General features: G+C 28.0%; 3 protein-coding genes across 3 annotated transcripts in view; 1 reads left to right on the top strand and 2 right to left on the bottom strand.

Moving 5' to 3' along the window:
• Nucleotides 1-2148: 2148 nt before the first annotated feature.
• LOC105208006 lies at nt 2149-8390 on the bottom strand. Its single transcript, XM_011177725.3, has 12 exons — nt 8258-8390; nt 8062-8188; nt 7833-7939; nt 7328-7501; nt 6824-6981; nt 6392-6512; nt 4333-4437; nt 4136-4262; nt 3650-3756; nt 3200-3373; nt 2827-2984; nt 2149-2510 (listed from the first exon to the last, which is right to left on the bottom strand). The coding sequence occupies exons 1-12, from the start codon at nt 8351-8353 to the stop codon at nt 2387-2389; spliced, it is 1578 nt and encodes a 525-aa protein (XP_011176027.2). The 5' UTR covers nt 8354-8390; the 3' UTR covers nt 2149-2386.
• LOC105204291 (UDP-glucosyltransferase 2-like) overlaps nt 4185-25710 on the top strand; it is a 35755-nt gene continuing 14229 nt past the window's right edge. The window contains exons 1-2 of the mRNA XM_039453038.1: nt 4185-4322; nt 8135-8247. The gene's annotated coding sequence lies outside the window, so the exon portion shown is untranslated. The remainder of the gene's footprint in view (nt 4323-8134; nt 8248-25710) is intronic.
• Nucleotides 14629-24243, bottom strand: LOC105208032. Its single transcript, XM_039452806.1, has 11 exons — nt 24037-24243; nt 23205-23331; nt 22417-22763; nt 22100-22257; nt 21613-21744; nt 18212-18329; nt 18023-18149; nt 17446-17552; nt 16976-17149; nt 15975-16132; nt 14629-15027 (listed from the first exon to the last, which is right to left on the bottom strand). The coding sequence occupies exons 1-11, from the start codon at nt 24127-24129 to the stop codon at nt 14904-14906; spliced, it is 1665 nt and encodes a 554-aa protein (XP_039308740.1). The 5' UTR covers nt 24130-24243; the 3' UTR covers nt 14629-14903.

Below are 25710 nucleotides of genomic sequence, written 5' to 3'. Positions count from 1 at the left end.
TTATCGTTAAAAATTTTATTACAGTTAAAAGCTATGTTTAAACGGCTGTTTTTTTGCAGAATATTTGCATATTTAAAAGAGTTTTCTTGTATTTCATTTACGTTACACCCAGTCGAAGGTCGCTGATAGCTACATATACTGCTTCCCAAATAACACAAACTCATTCTATGAATATTCTATAGATATTTGTGCAGAGTATCAGAATATTTTAAAACATGTTAAAGAATATTTTATGAATATACATAGAAGATAAAAATAAGAGTATTTTATATATTCCAGAAATATTCAACGAATATTTTTATCATATTTAAAAAATATCCAAACAGAATGCTTAGAAGAATAATGTAAAAACTATTTATAGAATATTCCAGAACTAAATTATTTTTAATACTTTAGATATTTATGCAAATATATAAAACAGAAAAAAGATAAAGATGAGAGTGTCAAAATAGATTTTATTATTTATATTTTATCATATACATATATATAATAAAAATTTTAGTTTTTACTTTCAAGGATGGCGGAGGGGGGGGGGGATTTTAGAGATGCAAGTTAGCACTATTATCAAATTAATTTTTAATTTAATTATGTTTTAATTTAAAAGAACTGCGTTTGAAATTACAAGTATTAACGGCGCGCCGTTCAAAATGAATTGAAACATATAAAATATTATTTTAGCGCGAAGATCTTGCTATGATCGTCTAGTATTTTCAGTTAATTTGTTGTATAAAAATTTTATTATTTATATTTTATTACATATATAACAATGATATAGAATTTACAATTTATGAAATATGAATATATAAATTGTTATCCTACATAGTTGTATTTTTATTATATGTACACTGTATAAAACATGCTTTAATGTTATGAGGTTGAAGCTAGGATTCGTAGTAGCAGATTCGTCAAAGCAAGGATTCTCGTTCAAGATAAAATATATAAAAAATTTCATACAAAGGCAAGCTACAATAAGTAACTGCACGAAATACACTTATACGCTTCTAAATCGATCCCGATTAGTCAGAAAAATTAACAAAAATGCGCACGGTTATGAAAATTGTTTAAACAACATAATATATTATTGCAGAAACAAGGGAAAGAAGCCTTGATCGGAGCTGCAATTTTTTTAGGACATCATTATAAGCTTTTAAATCGATTCCGACTAATCAAAAAAATTGTTTTAATGCGCACGGCTACGAAAATTGTTTAAAGAATGTAACAAATTGTACAAATAAGGGCCTCGGTTGGCGCTAGAAATTTATTAACAATCATATTAAGGTTGCTTGCTTGCCCTACAAAGGGCAATATTTTGCCTTACAAAGTTGTGCATTGGTTCCGTAAAATAAAGTGAGTTACAAATATAATGTTGTTATTATAGAAAATAAATAATATGATTTTCTACTTTGCTACTTTGATGTAAATTATTAATTGATGAAAAAAAATATTTGACAGATAAACATACATATTGTTCTCACTTCTTGCGCTACCCAAGACGAACCAACAAGGAGGTGACGAGAATTTGGTCTGTATTTTTTTTTTTACTGTTCTTGGATGTTAAAACTTTTTTTTACTTTTTCTAAATATTATAATTTTTTTCTTTTTTTTTTGGTATTAAAATTGCAGTCCCGATCGAGACTTCCTTCCCTTGTTTCTGCAATAATTTGTTATGTTGTTTAAACAATTTTCGTAGCCGTGCGCATTTTTAAAAATTTTTTTAACTAGTTGGGATCGATTTAGAAGCGTATAAGTGTATTTCGTGCAGTTACTTTCTAATTTGCCTTTATATATTGAAATTTCTTATGTATTTTATCTTGAATAAGAATTTCTGCTTTGACGAATCTGCTGCTACAACTAGCTTCAACCTCATTTTAATGCTTTTATTTTTCATCTTTTTTATCAACATACGTATTTACATTTAATCAATGATATAATAATAGAAACTTATACATAATGTAAATTTCAAGCATACTACTCTTTTATTATAGTACAGTACAGTTTATTACATTATATATTATTACATACATGTTTCTTAAAAAAATGCTTGTATTATTACGGTAAGATTTATTTAATACATGAGCATGTGCTATAGTGTGTTATTTTTTAACTTTGATTTATTAAGAGAAATCAATTTTTGCTGTTGCAAGAGGATGTAATAGTAAATCAATCTTTATTTTCACACCTTATGTTAATATCATTTTTCACTGCTACATACAGAGAAAGTTGATTTCTTTCTCCCATTGCGTTACAAGCAGGAACTGAACAAGTTACAATTTTAACGGAATTATAAACACATTATTTCGTAATTCAAATATAGTTTTTTTTTCTCATTTTGGTATATACACTTGATCAAGTAAAGTCTTCGACGTGTTTGAAGAATTTTTCACATTTAATCGGTGATATATAATGGTAATTTAACCGAGTAAGGTGGCTTATTTTCTTTAATAACCCAAATTGATCCATTTTCACCCTTTTGAATAGTCACGACTACAGATTGTCCCACATGTGCAGCACTGTAAAAAAAGTATCATGTTCCCGTAAAGACGTTCATATAATATTTTTTATTACAATGTAATAATAATAACAGCATTAATTACTCTTATCTTTTTTTTTATAGAATACTTATATGTGCGCATTTTTAGAACTAGTGATAATATTAATACAGAAAAATTTCATTTGGGAATTGTTTTCAGGGACGGGAAAATCTATAAGATTTATTTGATTAATCTATAAAGAAGTTTAAATTTTTTGAACACATTATTAGTTATAGCAATTATGGGTTACTGATATACCTGAGCACTCTCATCATATTACATCTTTTGTACTTACGATTGAGGCACCAAATATTCATTGTCCATCCAATTTTTAACAATATCATCGTCGACAATATCAAGAGATTTGTATTCATTCTTGGTAGTTATCATTGGCGTTATTGTCACAGCAGGACATATTGTTAGAATACGAACTCCCGTTTTATCATAAAATTTCTGCAAAAAATATTACTTTAATAAAATTTCTTTTTATTTGAAAAAAAAACATGAGAAATACACAAAAGTAATATAATGTCGAAGTTTTACGATGTTATTTTTATATTACCTCCGTGTATATCTTATGTTTCTTTTTGTGTAGTTAAAACATAGTTATTGCAGAAATCTATCTGTAGTAAGATAGTAAGTGTGACGATTCATATTTTATAAATTACCTCGAGATTGAGGCTAAATCCTACGACAGCAGCTTTACTGGAACCGCACACCGGACGTATAGGGTAAGAAATAATACCACCTGCGGACGCTATATTTACTATAGTACCTCCTTTGCCACCTTTATGTTTGCCCATGTAATTTATGCCCAACATCGACCCGCGAATTAGTGCTACCTGTAGGAATGAGTATTATATAATAATTCGCTATTTTATATGTATATTTGTAATTAACAAAATTATATAAATGTTTATATAAATATATCAAAATAAGATATACAATACTTGCTAATATATTTATTTACAACAATTGAGTTATTTTATAAAGGACATTATATTCTAAAATTTTTATTTAATAACAATATTTCCGTTCAATGTTTTTAGAAGGCAACTCTTATTAAAACGAATAAATTATTCAATTAGTTAGCTGAAGTTTAGTGTTCTATTACTCACAACATTAATAGCATACATTTGCTCGACACAACAGTCATGACATATTCCGGCATTGTTAACAAGTATATCAAGTCCATTGAGAGCTTTAACAACGTTCTTGAAGGTTTCTGAGAATTTAAAGAATCGAATACTGTATTTAACTTAATAGATGTTTCGTGCATTGAGAGAAATGTTTGGTAAAATGAACTAACGTTTGATTGAACAGTGATCAAATGAGTTTTATAATTATAATTACTAAATATAATAGTTGTTTTGACTAAACAATTTGTAGCCTTAACCAAATAATTATTTTTATACAACAAATTACAGAAAGTTTTGTTAAATTAACTAATTGTAAGTTTTTGTTACCACTAACTATAAAACTATGAAACTTTAATTGATCACTATTCTACCAAATGATTTCTGTCGGTGTGATCGATGTAAAATAAATATTATTATTACCGATCAATAGTTTGACAAAAAGTATTTAAGATATTGGACAGTTACCATTGAACAGTTCCAAGTTTGTCAGATCAATCGGAAAGAGAATAACACGGTCTTTTCCAAATTTTTCTTGCAGACTCACTGTCGCTTCATAACTACGTACTATCGGCAAATCGAGGATGGCGACTGTCTAGAATGGGGACATACAGATGGAAAATATCAATTCCATTTTTTTAGTCTTAATTGTAAGGTAAGTGTACCTTCGCGCCTTGGCTCAATAATTCTTCGGTAATATGGTAGCCAATGCCGGACCCGGCGCCTGTAACTATCGCTGTTTTATTTTGTACGTTGTCCATTGTCTGATGTTATCGCTTGGTACGAGGATTATGAAAGAAGTGTTTAAAGTGCGATGCTTTTATATATACGTCAACAATCGGACTTGTAATCAGTTTTAAATTATAAGGCAAGAGATGAAGCAACACGTTTGAAACTTTTAAATGTACTGCCTTTACACTTATCGTTAAAAACTTTATTACAGTTAAAAGCTATGTTTAAACAGCTGTTTATTTGTAGAGTATTTGCATATTTAAAAGAGTTTTCTTGTATTTCATTTACGTTATACCCAGTCGAAGGTCACCGATAGCAACATAGTGTTTCTAAATAACACATTTTATGAACATTCTGTAGATATTTGTCCAGAATATTAGAATATTTTAAAACATTAAAGAATATTTTTTGAATATACGTAGAAGATAAAAATGAGACCATTTAATATGTTCCATAAATATTTAATCAATATTTATATTCTAAAAATATCCAAACAGAATTCTTACAAGTATAATGTAAAAAATATTTATAGAATATTTCAGAACTAAATTATTCTTGATACTTTAGGTATTTACGTAAATATATATATATATATATATATATATATATATATATATATATAAACAGAAAAAAAATAAAAAGTAAGAGTGTCAAAATATATTTTATTATTTATATTTAATCATATACATATATATAAAAATTTAATTTTTTACTTTCTTGGGTAGTGGACGGATTTTGGAGTTGCAAGTTAACATCATTATTATCAAATTGATCTTCAATTTAGTTATGTTTTAATTTAAAAGAACTGCGTTTGAAACCGAATTTACGGCGCGCCGCTCAAAATGAATTAAGATGTATAAAATATTTTTGCAGCACGAAGATCTTACTATTACTGTCTAGGCCTATTTTCAGTTAATTTGTTGTATAAAAATTTTATTATTTATCTTTTTTTATATATATGTAACAATAATATAGAATTTACAACTTATAAAATATGAATATATAAATTGTTATCCTATATCACAATTATATTTTTATTATATGTATATGTATGAAACATATTTTAAAGCTTTTATTTTTTATCTTTTTTATTAACATACGTATTTGCATATAATCAATAATATAATAATAGAAACTTATGCATAAATATTTTGGGATTTATCGTGTACGTGTGTCGGTGTAAAAGAAATGGAGAAATCAAATTATCTTCTTGCCAGTTTTAATGATAAAATATTATAGGCGCCCGAGTTACAAGTTACGCGTCTGTACTGATTTGCAAATATTTGGCGAGAGAGTTTGCTCTGTCTCGCGCGTCTTATACGAGTATATCCTCAGTATGACCGCGAGATTTGTGTCCAACGTAAAATTTTAATGTGTTTATTATTATCTGTACTTTAATTTCCATTTGCTATATATGTATTTCTACTGTGTATCGTATGTGTTTATCTAAAATGCTCGAAATGCGTTTCTTTGTTTTCTTACTATGCTCGTTTTTTTTCGCTTTTATTAGTTGGGTATGTGGCGAAGCAATCGCCACAATATTATAAATAAAATATAAATTTTAAATATACCACTTTTTTATTATTGTACAGTGCAGTTTATTACATTATATATTAATACATATATGTTTCTTAAAAAAATGCCTGTATTGTTATGGTAAAATTTATTTAATACATGACCATGTGCTATAATGTGTTATTTTTTAACTTTGATTTATTAAGAGAAATCAATTTTTGCTGTCGCAAGAAGATATAATAATAAATCAATCTTTATTTTTACACCTTGTGTCATTATCGTTTTTTGCCGCTACATACAGCGATTTCTTTTTTCTCCCATTGCGTTACAAGCAGGAACTGAATAAGTTACAATTATAGCGGAATTATAAACACATTATTTTGTAATTCAAATATAGTTTTTTTTTCTTATTTTGATATACTATATACACTTGATCAAGTAAAATCTTCGACGTATTTGAAGAATTTTTTTCATTTAATCGGTGATATATAATGGTAATTTGACCGGGTAAGGTGGCTTATTTTCTTTAATAACCCAAATTAATCCATTTTCACCCTTTTGAATAGTCACGACTACAGATTGTCCCACATGCGCAGCACTATAAAAAAAGTGTCATGTTCCCGTATAGACGTTCATATAATTTTTTTATTACAATGTTATAATAATAATAATAGCATTAATTACGCTTATCTTTCTTTTTTTATAGAAAACTCATATGTGCGCATTTTTAAAACTAATGATAATATTAATACAGAACAATTTCATTTGGGAATTGTTTTCAGCGACGGAAAAATCTATAAGATTAGTCTATAAGAAAGTTTAAATTTTTTGGACATATTATTAATTATAACGATCATGGGTTACTGATATACATGAGTACTCCCATTATATCACGTTTTTTGTACTTACGATTGTGGCACCAAATATTCATTGTCCACCAAATTTTTAACAATATCATCGTCGACAATATCAAGAGATTTGTATTTATTCCTGGTAGTCAACATTGGCGTTATTGTCACAGCAGGACATATTGTTAGAATACGAACTCCCGTTTTATCATAAAATTTCTGCAAAAAATATTACTTTAATAAAATTTCTTTTTATTTGAAAAAAAAACATGAGAAATATACAAAATTTATATAATGTCGAAGTTTTACGATGTTATTTTTATATTATCTCCGTGTATATCACATGTTTCTTTTTGTGTAGTTAAAACATACCGTTTGTTTTCTGTTCCTGAACTCCCTGAATTAGTGTGCACTTGTGAAATAGATATATATTTGAAAGTTAGTGAAAACAAGAAGGAACGTTCCAGTGCAGTCTAGTGCAGGAATAGAAAACAAGCCTATAGTTATTGCAGAAATCTATCTATAGTATGATAATAACTGTGACGATTCATATTTTATAAATTACCTCGAGATTGAGACTAAATCCTATGACAGCAGCTTTAGTGGAACCGTACACCGAACTTAAAGGATAAGAAATTATACCAGTTATGGAAGCTATATTTACTATAGTACCTCCTTTGCCACCTTTATGTTTGCCCATATAATTTATGCCTAACATCGAGCCGCGAATTAGTGCTACCTGTAGAAATAAAATACTATATAATAATTTACTCTTATATATATATTATATATATATATATTTGTAATTAATAAAATTATTTGTTAATATAAAATTATATAGTTAATATAAATAATATTAAATATTTATATAAATATATCAAAATAGGATATACAATACTTGCTATTATATTTATTTACAACTGTTGAGTTATTTTATAATGGACATTTTATTCTATAATTCTTATTTAATAACAATTTATTACCGTTCAGTGTTTTTAGGACGAAACTTTTATTAAAACGAGAATGAATTATTCAATTATTTAGCTGAAGTTTAGTGTTCTATTACTCACAACATTAATAGCATACATTTGTTCGACACAACGGTCATGACTTATTCCGGCATTGTTAACAAGTATATCAAGTCCATTGAGAGCTTTAACAACGTGCTTGAAGGTTTCTGAGGATTTAAATAATCGATTAGTGTATTTAACTTAATAGATATTTCGTGTAATGTAAAATAAATGTCATTATTATCGATCAATAGTTTAATAAGAAATATTTAAGATATTGGACAGTTACCATTGAATACTTCCAAGTTGGTCAGATCAATCGGAAAGAAAATAACACGGTCTTTTCCAAATTTTTCTTGCAGACTCACTGTCGCTTCATAACTACGTACTATCGGCAAATCGAGGATGGCGACTTTCTAGGATGGAGACATACAGATGGAAAATATCAACTCCATTTTTTACTTTCAATTGTAAGGTAAGTGTACCTTCGCGCCATTGCTCAATAATTCTTTGGTAATATGGTAGCCAATGCCGGATCCAGCGCCTGTAACTATTGCTGTTTTATTTTGTATGTTGTCCATTGTCTGATGTTATCGCTCGTTACGAGGATTATGAAAGAAATGTTTGAAGTGCGATGCTTTTATACATACGTCAACAGACCTTAGACTTGCGCGCGTTAAATTATAAAGGAGATAAAGTAACGTTTAAAACTTTAAAATGTATCTTTACACTTATCACTAGAAGTTTTATGAAACTTGGGAGCTGTATTTAAATAACTATATGTGTGCAAGTTTAGAAGAGATTTTTGTATTTTATTTACACATTCAATAAGAATGAAAATATGGTTAACATATTTTAACGATTACAAAAGCCTTAAACGTTTTGATTCTGGTTTTGGATATCTTTAAATTGAAATTATCTTGTTTGTTTATATATAATTGAATAAAAAACTTTATAAACACCCAATGAAACATATAATAAAATAAGATAGCACGGAGTGAAGCAAATAACGTCAAAAAAGATATTTATATAAAAGCTACTTGTAATCGGAATTATCACAGTAGTATTATTACAATTCTGGAAATTTTGCCTGCAAATGCTTTCTAAAAATTGTTTATTATTTTTTGCATATAATGCAATAAATTATTCTTATAAAAAAATTTAAACGATGTAAGTTATATCTCGAATGTATCTCTTTCATGTGTTAAAAAGGAGCATTTAAAATTTTAGCCAGCAGTTGTTATTATAATCAGTGATTGTATTTGTTGTTGTACAAAGATGAATTAATTTTTATTAACATAATATATAAAATATATTAAATTTGTATTTTATACACATAAAATTTGTATGTGTGAATGTAACAATAAAAATGTTTCAACAAAGCTTAAAATTTTCATGTATGTTTTGTTTCATAAAGTTCTTTAGCTGCGCAACGTCTTTACACAATGTCAACCACAATCACTGCAATGGTTGTAATGACAATTGACTTTTAAAGATTCTTTTGCCGATATTTATAGTCAGTTCTTATACTCTATCAAGTAAATACATTTTTTTTAAATTATAATTAATAAATTTAAAGAAATAATTACTTTTGCAAGAATATATTTTTTTGTTAAATAAAATATTATTTGGAAGCAAATAATTTATCAATAAAGAGAATTATTATTTTTAATGTAAGAAAATTTTTTATTGCTTTAAAATTAAAATTACATCTTGTGAGAAGTATTTTCTTTCTATATCTTCAAAAAATACGTATATTTCATGAAACAAAGAATATATATTTGTCAGGAAAAATAATTTTAATTTTGAGACAATAAAAAATTTTCTTACGATGAATAGTACAATTTTCTTCATTAATTTTTTTCAGTGTATAGAATAAGACGTAGCAAAACAAATAACGTCAAAATATTTACAGAAAAGCTGTTTATAATCATAATATAATAATATAATAATCGTAATATGTTAATATTCATTAAAATTCTAAAAATTCTAAATGCCTGCAAACGCAACTCTCTAAATAATTTTTATTATTTTTTTGTATATATTTTATTAAATTACTCTTTTAGAAAGATTTACCTTGCTTTTTATGTACAGTTGTTAAAGAAGCATTCATTATTTATATTCAGCAATTATCATCACAATTAACGATTGATCTTATATGAAAACATTGCACAGTTGAGACATTTTCATTAAAATAATCATAATGCAATTTTTACGTGTGTAAGAAAATACTTTAGTTGCGCTAAAGCTTTACGTAAAATTTTTATGGTCGTGCTAATGGAAATATTTTAGCTGCGTACGTTTTTACATAACCGCAATCACTGGTTATAATGACAACTGACTTTAAAGATTTCAAGCAAAGAGTGTAATATTTTTTTTTATTTTAAACACACATTTTATTATTTATACTCTACCTGAATCGCATTCAAGATTATTATACACACAAAAAAATGAATTCTTAATTTACGTGTATTTTTATTCTTGAATGCTATTTGTTTTCATTTAAGTATGAAATGCTCTCTTCAATTACAACTGTTTACTTGCACTAATAATAAATATATCTATGCGAAGTATATTTTATTCTTAAGATCGTATTTTTGTTTCTAATATCATATTATTCTCACGACAGTTCAATCACATTACTTGAAAGCTATTTATTCTTGGATTAAGAGTTACATATTTAAAATGTGATCTCAACTTCTACTCGAAGTTCATTTGTTTCACATTCACGGGCAACAGTGTGTTTGACAACACAATGGATCCCAGTATTAAGGAAGATGACACACCCTCTGTTTGAAAATAATTTTGGTTATTACTAGTAAAAATAATGCAGTTAGCAGAAGTAAAAATTACTGGCATTGCGTTTCTTCTGTCAGTAAAGCCAGTAGACGATCCCAAATAGTCCGAAACGTCATAAAGATTTTCAGGTTTTAAAATTGTGGACGTTTTAACGTTACCGCAAGCGAGTGTGTGAAGTTAGCATCTCAAGTGTGAGCATCTCAAGTGTGAGTATCTCACGATTAAACTGCGTATTAATTAGCATCCAGCATAGTTGCATAGCTTTTGATAACAGTTTTGTCAAATTTACTATAAAAATCGCGGTTTTAAGAAATGAGATGCTAACTTCTGACAATGTCAAATAGCATCTTACCATATCTTGAATCTATAACGGTGGGAGAGTAAAAATCCGTGGAGTTTTGAAATCTACATAGGATCAGTGAACAGTTCTGATAATTAAAATCCAATAATTATAAGTAATTATTATAAGAAATGTACAATAGTGAGATGCACAGTTCTGGAGTTTTGGGATGTACAAAAGTTTGAAATGGCGAATTACGTCCCCACACACAAGCTCGTGAAAAGTTGTGACAGCTAGCGCACTTCTAATAATTATAATTAATTATTATAAATAAAAAATTCACATGATAATGAGATGCTGTGACACTGCTGCGAGTTTTGGTCCCCAAAAATATTTTTTCTACAGCTTTCGACATATTAAAGCGTCTTCCGAAGAGTTCCGATCGATTTCGATATTAGTTAATCAACAAAAAATTAATAACTTCCGGAAAAGCTTAGATACGTTCAGAACTAGACAAAAAATATTTTTTCGTACACAGAACTCTTCGAAAAAGACCACCATCTTACCTGTATTTGCGAAAAATCGGCTTTTTCGGAAATTATTAATTTTTTGGTTGGTTAACTAATATCGGAATCGACTGCAACTCTTCGGAAGGCGCTTTAATATCTTGAGAACTGTAGGAAAAATATTTTTGGGGCTTAAAACTTGCGGCAGTGTCACAGCATCTCATTATCATGTGAATTTTTTATTTATAATAATTAATTATTATTATCAGAAGCGGGTCAAGGGCCGCAACTTTTCACGAACTAGTGTATGACGACACAATGCATGATTTTAAATATTTTGGTGTCCAAAACTTGCGACAGTATTACAGCATCTCTCTATCATGTGGTTTATTTATTCATAATAATTATTTATAATTATTAGAATTGCGCTACCTGTCACAACTTTTCACGAGCTTGTGTGTGGGGACGTAATTCGCCATTTAAAACTTTTGTACAGCCCATAACTTGTAGCCAGAATTGTAGCATCTCACTACTGTACATTTCTTATAATAATTACTTATAAATATTGGATTTTAATTATCAGAACTATTTACTGAACCTATCTAGACTTCAAAACTTCACGGATTTTTATTCTCCCATCGTTAAAGATTCAAGATATGGCGAGATGCTATTTGACATTGTCGGAAGTCAGCATCTCATTTCTTAAAACCCCGATTTTTATAGTAAATTTGACAAAACTGTTGTTAAAACTTATCAAGAACTATGTAACTATGCTGGATGTTAATTAATACGCAGTTTAATCGTGAGATGCTCACACTTGATATGCTAACTTCACACACTCACCGCAAGATTGTAACATTGCAGAAATCTTTTGTAACTTCTATACAATGTTTCTATACAATGTTTCAATGTAAGGTTTATGCAATGTTTCTCTAATCTGCCGTACTTAAAAAGAATAAGAAATAATAGAAATGTATAGAAATTTTATAGAAATCTTATATAATTTTATCTGAACCTCTAGGTTTTTACCAAATTTTTCTATCATTTCTTATTCGACATTTTAAGTAGGGTTTCAGTGCTTGGTTATTATTCTAACCTTCATTTTTTATAACATATTATATTTATGATTAATACTATTAACCCGTAATGGTTTCATACCCGTAATGGTACATTTCCAAGTAATAACATAATGGTCACATGGGGTCCACTGGACTCCTGCACAAAATCAGTCGCCATTTGCCGGCTTTTTGATATTTCGTCGCAAAAATTTTACTGGATATACCTTGAGGTGTATTTTTATCATCTAATAATTTTTTTTTAATTAAATTTTAACATAGTGAAAACAATTCAAATAGAAAAATTGCAAAATTTGACTTTTTTACAAAAATATTCATACAATTTTTAATTTTTGAGATAATTGAACAAAAATTTAGGAGTATATTCTTAAAAGAGTATACTTTCAGATAAAAGTTAGTTTCATAGAAGGTTGTTCGATTTTGAATGGTCTGTCTATCCTTAAAGTTAGAAAAAGGACGCGTGGGGTCTTTTGGACCCTGTGTCACCATTACGGGTTAAGATATGGATATTTTAATTTTAAACTCTTCCTCTTATAATATCTATTCTACTATTACATATGATTTTTTCTGAAAAACAGAAAAAATATTTTCTTTAAAAAATTAAAGCGCGCGTACACGCCGGTTAATACCTCCCCGCTCGGGTCGTTGACCGCACACGATCACGCAGACAGGCGCTGCCACTTCCTGATTTCCGCAAAAAAAACGTCATTTCCTGTTTTCGGCGGAAAAAATGCCATTTCCTATTTTTGATGAAAAAAACGCTACTTCTTGTTTTTTCGGCGAAAAAACCGTCACATCCTATTTCTGGCAAAGAAACACTACTTCTTGTTTCCGGCGAAAAAAACGCCACCTTTTGTTTCCGGGGAAAAGACGCCATTTTCTGATGCCGACCGAAAAAACGCCTCTTCTTATTTCTACCGAAGAAATACCACTTCCTGTTTCCGATAAAAAAGCGCCACTTCTAATTTAATATTCGAATAGAATAAGAATATTTTATGCTTTATTTTAAGCATAAAATATTCTTATTGTTAGATTAAAGCATTTATGCATTTCTTTAAAAATTTATTTTTTTGTGTGTATAATATATTGAGCAAAATATCCAAACAAGTATAATATTTTTTATAATAATTTACGCAGTACTTTACATGTTGTGATCAACATAATATTTATATAAATATGTGAACAAAATTGATAATACTTGCTAATATATTTATTTATAATTATTAAATTAGATAATTAAAGTATTTTATAATTTGGATATTATATTTAAAAATTCTTATTTAATGAGAATTTATTTTGTCAGTGTTTTTAAAACGCATCTCTTGTAAAAATGAATAAATTTTTAATTAATCAACTGAAGTTTAATGTTTCATTACTCACAATACATTTCAAAGCTTAGAAAATTCATGTTAACTTTACCATTCATTACTATTGGAAATTTATTCTACATCTGTTCACTCAAAACTTGTATCAAATTACGTGTTTGAAGATTGCGAATTGAAGATTAGTTTTTTACTAAACTAGACAAAACAAGCGCGCGCTCGATTTATTGCAACCCCCAATATTCCCTATAATGCAGTTATTTCTAAGAGCAACATATTCCCTTTATAATTGAAATAATTTAAAAGATTCATACGTTTTTTTTTTTAAATATACACTTCATTTAGGTTGAATTAGATTACACAATTAAGAAGTATTATTTATTTTTAAGTAAATATCACTTGTGTTGGAATAAGATTTTTTAGTGAGAATTCAAATATAGTTCCACTTGTATTTTACAAAGAAACTAGACAAAGAAACTAGACCGGGCGCGCGCTACGCACAGAATTTTTGATATTACATAATTTTATACGAATTACAAATTTAATATTACACAGTAAATATTACTTTGAATATCGATGTAATGCACTTTTTCAAATAAAATTAGAACAAAACAAATTAAAATTTAGTTTTTGATTAGCAATTTTTAATTTCCAATGAATTGTCTACAGGCAACAACTTGTTTCTCTTGAAAAATGCAATAATTTATATTTACATTGATTTGTACTTCCGTTAATCTTAGTCTAATACATTTTTTACTAGAAATATTCTCCATTATTGCTGACAATTTTGGTGATTTGTAATTTATGTATATAAGTACACATATGACATTCAGATATTCACCATAAACAAATTTGTTTTATAAAGATTCCAAGTAGAGGGTATGAACATACTTTTATTTTTATTTTACTGTTTATTCATGCTTAACCTGAACCGTATTCGTAATTATTACATGATGTGTAAATGTGACTAAATCAAATAAATATAACATCTTTTAATAATTACAAAAATTATTATAAATTTATTATTAATATTAATTAAGTTTTTATTATTAATACCAAAAAATAGAAATTAATATGGATTAATATATTATTCATATAGGTTAGGTGAACTTTCATATAGTTCTCAACGTGTTTGAAAAATTTCACATCTAAGCGGCAACATACGACGATAATTTGACTGGAAATGGTGGCTCATCCTTCTTAATAATCCAAATCGATCCGTTTTTACCTTTTTGAATTGCCATGACTGTAGATTGTGCTACGTGTACAACACTATAACAAATGTTTTTAAAAATATGTATAACTTTACTATGTTATAATGATATAATAATAACGTTAATAACGCTTTTATTTTTTTTCTTATAAGAGAATATTTGCATGTGCAAGTTTTTGTATCTAACGGTAATATTCATAATAAAATATTAAATAAGTGCATCAGATAAAGATGGTAAATTCTGTCAAAAGTAATGATTCTAATTACACTGTTTGACATGGTTTTTAAACAGGAAAATTTTTATAAACTTTATATCGCTGAAAATAAATTTTTAAATATAATTGCTTTTTTACTTCACATTTATGAGATATCTTATCACAAAAGCAATAAAATTTACGACGATTTGAATACATTTTTTTCAAAAATTTAAATTTTGACGTGATAAAGCACTTTTATATTTTACGAATTTGTTTTCAGCAACAAAATATAAAAGAATTATCTTAGTCTGATTTGTAGTTTAAAAAAAGTTTAAATTTGATGGACAGTGTTATCAATTATGGCAAACATTGATGGTGCTAGTGTATTTCCTAATACGCCGCCCTACGTCAGCAGCTAAATTACATTTGACACATCAAATATATATCTACCACTTTTTTATTTAAATACGTATTCATTATTATACGTCTAATGCACTAGCAAGAGAACAAACTGACACGAGTATATGAACAGAATGTGTGAAATCAACGAGAGATGAGAAATATGCAGAAGATAGATGATAGGTCATTGAAAATGATTATTTCAAATATCTTTTATTGAAGGTAAGCAGCTACACGTTACCGGAGAACAAAAATTACTAAAATGTTGAAACAAGGTTAAATAGAATATATGTTGATATAAATTTTTTTCATTATTTAAGTTTCTCCTATACGCGAATGAAAGAGTTCTCATGTTACGAGACATCCTGTATAAGCGCTATATTATTGTATATTGCGTGTTCTGTACGTACGATTGAGGCTTATAAAAATGTTCAGGCATCAAATTCTTAATATAGCCTTCATCAATAAAATCGAGAGCCTTGTTTCCGTCATCGTTACACACCATTGGCGTTGTTGTAAAACTGGGGCATATTGTTAAAATACGGACTCCCGTTTTATCATAAGATTTCTGTAAAGAAAATATTACTACTACAAATTTTTCTTATTCTACCCTAATGAGTAGACAATATTTTTGAAATGTTTTTAACAGTTTTTAAATAACATTTTATTTTAAGGACATTAAAAAAATATTGTCTGTTCATTGGGAGAAAGCATACAAAATATTCTCAAGATAAAATATTTAGCGTTATGTTATACGAAGATTATAAAGTTAGAAGAAAATGACATGTATATTATTTCCTGCAACTCAATCATTTAGAGATTATCAATATTTTTATAATGGGGTAGCTTACTCTCTTTCATTAAAAAGTAATAATAGTTCATTAAAAATGAAATTTATCCATGTAAGATATGTTAACCTTAAGATGATTTTAGACATAAAAAATCACATTTCAATGATGATCTTGAAATCTTGTAAGAAATAATAAGCATTAAAAAAATATCTATCACATAATATTTTGAAATAAACTTTTTTCTTCGATACTTGTTTATATCCAGAAAATGGATTTAATAATTATTCATATTATCAAAATCCATCCCTATTGTAAAAATGAACGAGTTACAGAAAACACCTTGTATATTAGAAGGCGAAGTTTTTTTAAAAGGATTTTGAATGGCCTTTTTTGAACAAGGATCATATATAAATATATTCAAAAGATGTTTCTTTTTGGGCATATTTATTTTTTAAATACTCTGTTTATGCCTTTAACAAAATTATAATATCTTTGAAGCTTCTTTATAATGTTTTGTAACTTTTTAATTTATCTAAGCACGTTTCTTTCAAGGAGTTAAAATATAGTTGCCAAAACCTGATATACATAATAATGAGGATGCATATTTTAGTATAAATTACCTCAAGACTGAGTCCAAATCCGAGGACAGCCCATTTGGAAGAACAATACACAGGATATATGTAAAAAGGCTCAAGACTACTTAATGACGCAATATTTATTATGGTACCTCCTTTGCCACCTTTATGCTTACCCATGTAATCTAGGGCAAAGATTGAGCCGCGAATTAGTGCTATCTGTAGAAACAAAATATTGTATAATAATTTACGCATTATTTAAACTGTATATTTGTGATTAACAAAATTATATGTGTGTTTGTGGAAATACATGAACATATAGCATATAATACTTACTAATATATTTATTTATAATATACCAGGTAATTAAAGCAGTTATTTTATTAATGACGCTATAATTAAAATTCTTGATTCTTAATAACAATTCATTTTTGATTATCGTTTTTTAAGACGCAATTCGTAAAATAAGTAAAATTTTTAGTTAATAAACTAAAATTTAAAGTTTTATTACTCACAACATTAATAGCAAACGTTTGCTCGACACAACGGTCATAACAGATCCCGGCATTGTTGACAAGTATGTCAAGTCCGTTGAGAGTCTTAACAACTTGCTTGAAGGTTTCTGAGGATTTAAACATTTGATTAGTGTATTTAATTAATGTTTTGTGTAAAATAATGTAAAATAAATGTCATTATTATTAGTCAATACTTTGACAAGAAATATTTAAAAACAACTAATAAAACAGCTTTGGTATCGTTAGATTGTTTTTTTTTTTGTGGTTTTATATAAGGGAGACTGACGTTAATACTGATAAGTTGTAACATTCATATAAAAGAGTGTGACGAGATATATAAAAAAAATAGGGGTTTGTTATAATGATCATTACAAACTTTATGTTTTTATCTTGTTCATAATATTTTTTTATATAAATGTTACAATTTGCTCTTCTTTCATTTAATCCCAATCTCCACTACATCTTCAAGTTCATTATTCTATTCGCCGAGAAATACCTCAATTAGAGATCGAATCTGGACTTTTTCTTATGTCTATTCTTTTCTTATTATTAAATATTTGAAAGATTCTACAGTTACCACTATATAATTCCAAGTTCGTCAGATCAATCGGAAAAAAGATTACACGGTCTTTTCCAAATTTTTCTTGCAGAGTCACTGTCGCGTCGTAACTACGTGCTATCGGCAAATCGAGGATGGCAACTTTCTGGAAAAGAACGAACAGATGAAAAATACTATCTTTATTTTTTATTTTCAATTATGAAATACCTTCGCGCCTTTGCGCAATAATTCTTCAGTAATGTGATAACCAATACCGGACCCGGCGCCTGTGACAATCGCAGTTTTATTCTGCACGTTTTCCATTGTTTGACACTCTTTGCCCGTTATTTCACGTTAGGAGAAAAATAAATATCACAAAGTTCATGCACAAAAAGGAGTGCAATGGTACGTCTGCTATGAGTTTTTTTACGCGCAGTTAAAGCATAATACATATTTAAAACTTTTAAATATGTATTACTGCTTTTGCGATATTCTATGATAATTAGAAGCAATATTTAAATAAATTATAAATTATTTGTTTAGGATGAATTGCAAGTTTAGAAGTGGCTTGAGTTTTATTTATGCACACATGTTTATTAATAGTAGAAATGCAGTATTTAACAAACGTCAGGACAAAAATGTGATAAGTTTTTGTTGATAGATATGTAAATGTTGTAGGTGATTGTGTCTTTTAATAAAAAAGCTAACGACTATATAAATTTCTAACGTTTTAATTTATTTCGTTTCTTTTCTATTATTCCTAAATTAAAATTATCTCTTGAAGATAGTGAAAGGAATAAAGTGAAGAAAGACATTCATTTACTGTTAAAATGTCATAAGTTTTAATGTATTTTTAAATTAAACATTAAGGTACATTAAATTTAATGTATCTGTTACGTCCGCGGGGGTTCGGTCCGAAGCGTAATTTTGTTATTTTATTATTTCTTTTGATATTCAGGTTTCTATCACCAGTGTTTTGCATTTAAGACTGTGGCTGCTATCATCAGTTGTTACGCTCTGATGTGGGCGAGTGCTATGCTCATATACTCAGGAACGTAACAACATTTTTGTTATTTAGGATTGGGATAATATGATAGAGTTTTGATAATTAAATATAATGAAAAGTAGAAAAATAATCAGGATTTATTTCAGGATTTGTTAATAGGCGTGACTGACAATGAGTGTGGATGCATGGAATAAAATATAATTGAATGTATTTGAATAAGAATAAATGAATATAAATAAATGGCTGTGGCGATATAAACATAAAGAATGTAGTGAGTAGAATATAAAACATATAATTCGTTTGTATGCTTAAACATATAATTCGATTGTATGGTAAATATAAATGTGAATAAATAATTACAATTATTAGAACGCTAGTATAAATGTAAATAAATGATTACTATATGAATTTTGCGAATAGAAATCATGTAAACGCAAGTGCGAAGAAAAAAGAATTTGATTATATATAAATTATAATTGTAAACCCGTGAGAGACTCTTTGTATGTCGAACCTTAGCCTGACATTTTAATTATTTGCGGCAGTTTTCGTGATTGGGTTACTGAGGCCAACTTCCTTGGGTGGACCGATAGTGGTCCCGGACGTGTGGGTATTCGTAGAGGAACGTAGCTTGACGGGATCTTCGGGTTTTTCATTAATGTCACTCGAGACTTTGAGGGTATTGCAGGGGAGAGAAGAAGGGATCTTTCTGTGAGGCTTCTTTAGATCGATTTCCTTAGATGAGAGAACCTTGGTAGTTAAAGGAAGCGTAGATGGAGGGATCTCTATTGTAGCCCGTATCTCCTCCGGGGGAGAGAGTGGGCTAAGCTGCTTAGAATTTTTAGGATGAGAGGGGAGGAAATTTTGGATAAGGGAGGCGTGAAGGGTAAAAAGTAAGGGGGATGAGGGGAGAAAATGGAAGGATGAGTAGGTGTCGGTGGAGGCGTCACGCAAACGAACGCTTGGCAGCGCGCAACCCCTTGACCTGGGAATAAGAGAAAAGTGGAAGGAAGAACATCCGGTTAGACTTATCTTATCTTTAAGAATAATCCTCCCATCGTTGTGATTTCAGTTAGTGTACTCAACTTTGGTAGTCGCCTATAAAGCGCGCACACCGACCGACTATCTTGATCTGAATGCTGAGAGCTCTGGTTTTGCTCTTTATATAGGGTTGATTTGTAGGTAAGGTAAGTTTAACGAGGGGGTAGTTTTTGGTTTTAAAAATCTCACCGCAGCGCAATCTTGCGGCCAGAGCCACCCTTTACGCTTGCAGGCGCTTGCGCGGTTGCGCACAGCCGAGCGATATGGCGCGCACCCGGCGAGACAAATTCTCTTTGATTCTATGTTCAATATAAATTATAGTTTTTAAGATATTTTTATTAGATGGCTATGATACGGTAGTTGCTTGTTTACGCAATCGCTACTCGATCCTAAAATTAATAATATTAGAAAACATTTTTATTAATTCGAGAACATAACCAACAGTGATGTACTAATATTAACGTGACTGCTTAAAAAAAATATACGGATGGAGTGAGTAAAAAAAAAATAATTTTCCTATTGTTAATGTACAGTAATACATTTTTTAGAAAGTAGAAGTCGAATAGATAAAGTGATGTATTGAACGCTAACGTGGTTGCTTAAAAAAATGTTTCTGTTTGAAATACGTTATTAAATTGATTGGATTGGTGATATACATGTAGATATATACACATATGTACATGTATACACATATATGTATACAAATGGTGTTAGATACAGAAAGAAAATATTTTTTTTTAGAACGCCAGACAACATTATAGATAACATTATCTATAATTGAAAAGTATATGTGTGAAATTTATTGCACTTTTCACAACATTAAATTTATTGTATCTGCTTGAAATTTGTTCTCGTTACATTACATTAAATTCTGTTGTTAATTTTTATAGTACAGAAAAGCTGTTTCATATTTGCGATAATTACAATGCGGTTATCACATTAATATTTATTACAAGATTAGAAATTCTAATTATTAATCAGTATCTTTTTAAAAGATTTTTATCTGTCCCTAACGGAACAAGTATATATTTTGAAGAATAACATGTAATACATTACAATACATTATTGATAATTTTAAAACATTTGATATTTCTACTGTAATGAACTTCATATGATAATTTTCTTATATAGTAGTACTCATAACATATGCTAAACTAAGAATATTCTGTAGTACATACTAGGCATATCTATAGAATGTTATTGTATTATTATATTTGTTATATATTTGGTAAAAACATGTTTTATATATAATTATATATAAATTGTTATATATAATTATACAAAAAGATTTCTCCGATTATCTTTTACAAACGCGGTCATCCAACTTTTCTTAATAAGAAATTAAAATTTGTACATGTTTCATTGTACGTAGAAGACTAATAAATCAGTTTTAAGCCTGGGCAAATTGTAACGCAGTATAAATAAATATTTGATGATCTTTACGTTTAGAAACTTTATGAGTGCTGCAAAACTATAAATTTTTTTTTTTACAATTTTGTTTTTCATATTTATTTTTAAGAATCGTAAAATTATCGAAATGCCATCTGTATAACAAGAATGATTTATCATGGATTATAGGTTTTACATCGAAATCTTCAAATCGGTGTAGAATGGTAATTGCACAGCATAAGCAGGTTGATTGTTTTCGCTGACGAAGATCGCGCCATTTTCTCCTTTCTCGATCAATTCAACGATAGCAGTTGCCACATGTTCGGGTCTGTTAAGTGGAAAAAAACATTACGATATAAATTTATTAAAAATACTTTTTAATTATTTATTTAATTAACGTAATTGAACCGCAAAAGTAACATGAGAGAAAAAATATAAGAAACAAACTTGGTTCTTTGTCTCTGTAGTTTCTTTTAAATATATTATTTTATGATGTTATATATATTGATTATATTTTATAATTTGGATTTAATTTTTTCAATTTATTTTTACGTAAATATTAATTTTTAATTTTTTATTTTTAATTTTTTATTTTAATAAAATTTATTATAATTGTTTCTGTTATTACAAATATAATTTTCATTTTATAAAAAAAAAAAAACAAAATAGTATCTGTAGCATACGGTTGACTTTCCATCGTTGTCATCTCCTTGGCAGCGATGTCATCATCGAGAAGATCCATCGCGTAGGCTTTGCTTGACATAAATTTTGAAGCCAAGTTAGTGGTCGTAAGACCGGGACATATTATCAATACACGTACACCTGTTTTTTCGTAAAAAGTCTGGAAATATGCAAAAGAGAAAAATGTCCAATTATCCCACATAAAATAACTACAATGTACAATATAATAGTTCAAATAATTTGGTTTAAAACGACTTTTGAAATAGATTTTAAACTTGGATGTGGAACATTTGTTATTTATAAAAATCACATTTTTTACCAATAATGATGAGGTAAATCCAACGATGGCGAATTGCGTCCCGGCATAAATCGGCGCGATCGGATTGCCTTGCAAGCCGACTATAGAAGACATATTGACGATAGTCCCACCTTTCCCGTCCTTATGCTTGCCCATATGATTTAGACCCAATATAGTGCCATGTACAATCCCTTTCTGATTATAAATACGATGAACCGATGAGCAAAAAATTTCCAGAATAATCGATTTATCGTTACTTACATAGTTAACATCAACCATCGGCTCCCATTCGGCATCATTCATGATGCCAGCATTATTAATAACAATGTCCAATGTGCCAAATAACTCTATTGCCTTTTCGAAGCATGCTGCGCAAATTGTAAATATACAAATAATTTTCGTTTGTCGGTGAAAATGTTTAATGACAATGTAATATAAATAAACAAAATTAAAGAAATATTATAATAATGCAACTGCTATTTCTTCTTCTTTTTAAATACAGTTTGATTAATTAAATTGCTATGAACGTGTTTTGCAAATTGATGTACGAATGTAAAACCACTTGATTTTTTTTTATTGTAATACAAATATTACATATTGCTTGATGAATTTACAGAAGTAAAATAATTTATCTGTGCGTTTTAAAATAATTTATCTGACAAAACAAAAAGTGTAATTCATGGTAACTGATAAGATGAAATTTATTATATTGTAATACCACTTGAACGTATCGTGTTTTATAATCTTATTTAGTATGTATATTCTTAATTATGATTGATATGTATATATTTAGCAACTTAATACAATACCCGTCATTTGTTCGGCATTTGTTACGTTACCAACGAGGAAAATGACGTGATTTGTGCCGAATTCTTTCTTTAATTCCATAACAGCATTTTTGCCGTTAGAATCGGGCAAATCTATAATCGCAATGGCCTGTAATGAGTAATTATTAAAACAAAATATATCTAGATATATAGAAAAATAATAATGTCAAACTAAAATTAATATATTTTACTTAACATTTATTATTTTAGTAATAAGCAACAATAACTTTTTATTTATATGTGCATAAAATAATTATAATTTAGTCTATATATAATCGAATCTTATTTAAAGAATTTAATAATCTTAAATTTTAACAAAATATGTACGTTTTATACTTTTGTTTTAATATTATATTATAAATTATTTAAAGAACACAGTATGCTTGATAAGAATATTATTGAAACATTTCAATTCTTGATTAAAAGATATTATTTTCTGATATTTTTTCTTCACGTCTCACGAAAATTATTATTGAATAATGAGAATATATTTTTCTTGGAGTTTTTAATTATTCAAATTTTTTGTGTAATTTATGTTTATTTATTGATACACAATTTTATTCCAATATTAAAAATTTTAAAAATATTTTTCTATAAATTATTGTATTGCATATTTTTGATATTAAAACAAGAATACTCTTTTTCGTGTATTTTTTATTAAAATATTATTTTTTACATAACATTTTAAATTTCTCACGTCTGTTCATTTTATTTTTACTACACATTTTAGTAGAAAAAATTTGTGATACAATAATTGGTAGAAAATATTCACAAGTTATCGCATTCTTCCATAAGTTTGATTTTGCTAAATTACCTTCGCTCCGCTTCGAAGTAATTCCCGAGCGGTGCAATAGCCGATACCGTTGGCTCCGCCGGTGATAAGCACAGTTTTCCCTTGAATCTCCATTATATACGCGTTCGATATACTTTTGAGATATCACAGTACAAACGTGTGCAAATTTCAAATCACTCTGATGAAGCGATCCTGCCCAACACTGTTCCATAAATGAAGCTACTAGATACGACTAATGAAGAGTAGATATTGAAATTCGAGAAGTCGATCATGCGTGATAAAATATCGGATGCGGATAGGGAAACCGGAGAACCCGCGCTCGTTCTCGAGGTAAACAAGATCGTATTTGTGCATCTAGATAAGAGAAGCATAGGAAATAATCGCTCAATGTTACATAAGGGACGCATGAAATATAATCGAAACCGATAAAAATATGAGAAAAATAATTCAACCATTTTTTAACGCAATGTATAAGATATCATTATTAATGCAAATAGAATTATCATCTTGAGAATATAAATTATAGGTTCAAATTTATTTATATGTTTATATTGAAAAGTTATATTATTTTCTCAATTAGTAGTAATTGTTCTGTGCTGTTAATTACATTATAATTACTAATTTTTGACAAATTAAAAATAACGTGAAGAAAAAAGAAAAAAATAATTTTTAAAAGGTACCAAGTGTGTTTGTATGTATGTGTACCTCTCAAATCTTTAATTTTTTTCTGCAAAACTCAAGTGGTACTATCTTTGTTTCTTCATCGAAAAATCTTCCTATTCTAACCCAAGTGGTATTTACTTAAAAACAAATTTCTTAAATTTAATTCAATATAAATGTATTTTTTCAAAAAAAATGTATGATATCTTTAAATTGCGCCAATTATAAAAAAAAAATATTGTTCTTTGAAATAATTGCTGTACTACTTTTAACAAATAAAATGCAAGAGATAGTATTTTTATTTTTTTAAAAACCCAAGTTTTATAAAACCCAAGTAGTGATATCTTTAATTTCTTTTTAAATAAAATTCAAGTGATACTTTCTGTGTATTTCTAATGAAAAATTTGTTCTAACCCTAGTGGAGGTATTTAATTAAAAAAAGTTTCAATGGAATATATAACATTTAATCTTAAAAAATTAAAAAAGAAACAAAAATATAAATTTTTATTGAAATAAAAAAATGCTTGAACTATAAAAACTTGACGCTGCTAGATAAGCAGAGCAATGAAAGAAAGGATGCAGTAAATGTAACGCTTGTAAGATATGTTATAAACAAAATAATGCGAAGTAAATGAAAGATCAAGTTTCTTTAATATTTAAGTAACATTGTAAATTATTATAATTTTCTAAGTTACTGTAACTATATATATATATATATATATATATATATATATATATATCTTTATGGTTCGACACATACCGGGACCAACTATAAGTTACGTATACATAGGTATACATTGATCTACATTAACATCTGGATGAGTATTTTGTAATTATTTTTCATATGGATAAATTAGAAGCAAAGATATATCAAAATTTAGTTCTTTTTTATGCTATGCTACTTGACGGTACCATTACAAAAAGCACTAAAAACTGATTATAAATGATATACATAATCTAAAATGCAGTATACATAGTTTTGTGATAATCATATTTACGATATTTCGTAATTAATAGCGATTTATATACATTATA

Source organism: Solenopsis invicta, chromosome 8 (genome assembly GCF_016802725.1).
Source record: "Solenopsis invicta isolate M01_SB chromosome 8, UNIL_Sinv_3.0, whole genome shotgun sequence".
Lineage (NCBI taxonomy): Eukaryota > Metazoa > Arthropoda > Insecta > Hymenoptera > Formicidae > Solenopsis > Solenopsis invicta.
Note: the sequence above shows the minus strand (reverse complement) of the source record. Positions and strands in the feature narration are given on the sequence as shown.

What these genes read in the sequence shown, in the direction of transcription:
- LOC105208006 (XM_011177725.3), bottom strand. Translation starts at nt 8,353, where the DNA reads ATGGACAACATACAAAATAAAACAGCAATAGTTACAGGCGCTGGATCC. An exon ending in TATTGAGCCAAGGCGCGAAG is followed by an intron (nt 4,263 to 4,332) that starts GTACACTTACCT and finishes TCCCCATTCTAG; the next exon opens with ACAGTCGCCATCCTCGATTT. An exon ending in GAATATTTGGTGCCTCAATC is followed by an intron (nt 2,511 to 2,826) that starts GTAAGTACAAAA and finishes CTTTTTTTACAG; the next exon opens with TGCTGCACATGTGGGACAAT.
- LOC105208032 (XM_039452806.1), bottom strand. Translation starts at nt 24,129, where the DNA reads ATGGAGATTCAAGGGAAAACTGTGCTTATCACCGGCGGAGCCAACGGT. An exon ending in GATTTACCTCATCATTATTG is followed by an intron (nt 22,258 to 22,416) that starts GTAAAAAATGTG and finishes GCATATTTCCAG; the next exon opens with ACTTTTTACGAAAAAACAGG. An exon ending in GATTTGGACTCAGTCTTGAG is followed by an intron (nt 16,133 to 16,975) that starts GTAATTTATACT and finishes TTTTCTTTACAG; the next exon opens with AAATCTTATGATAAAACGGG.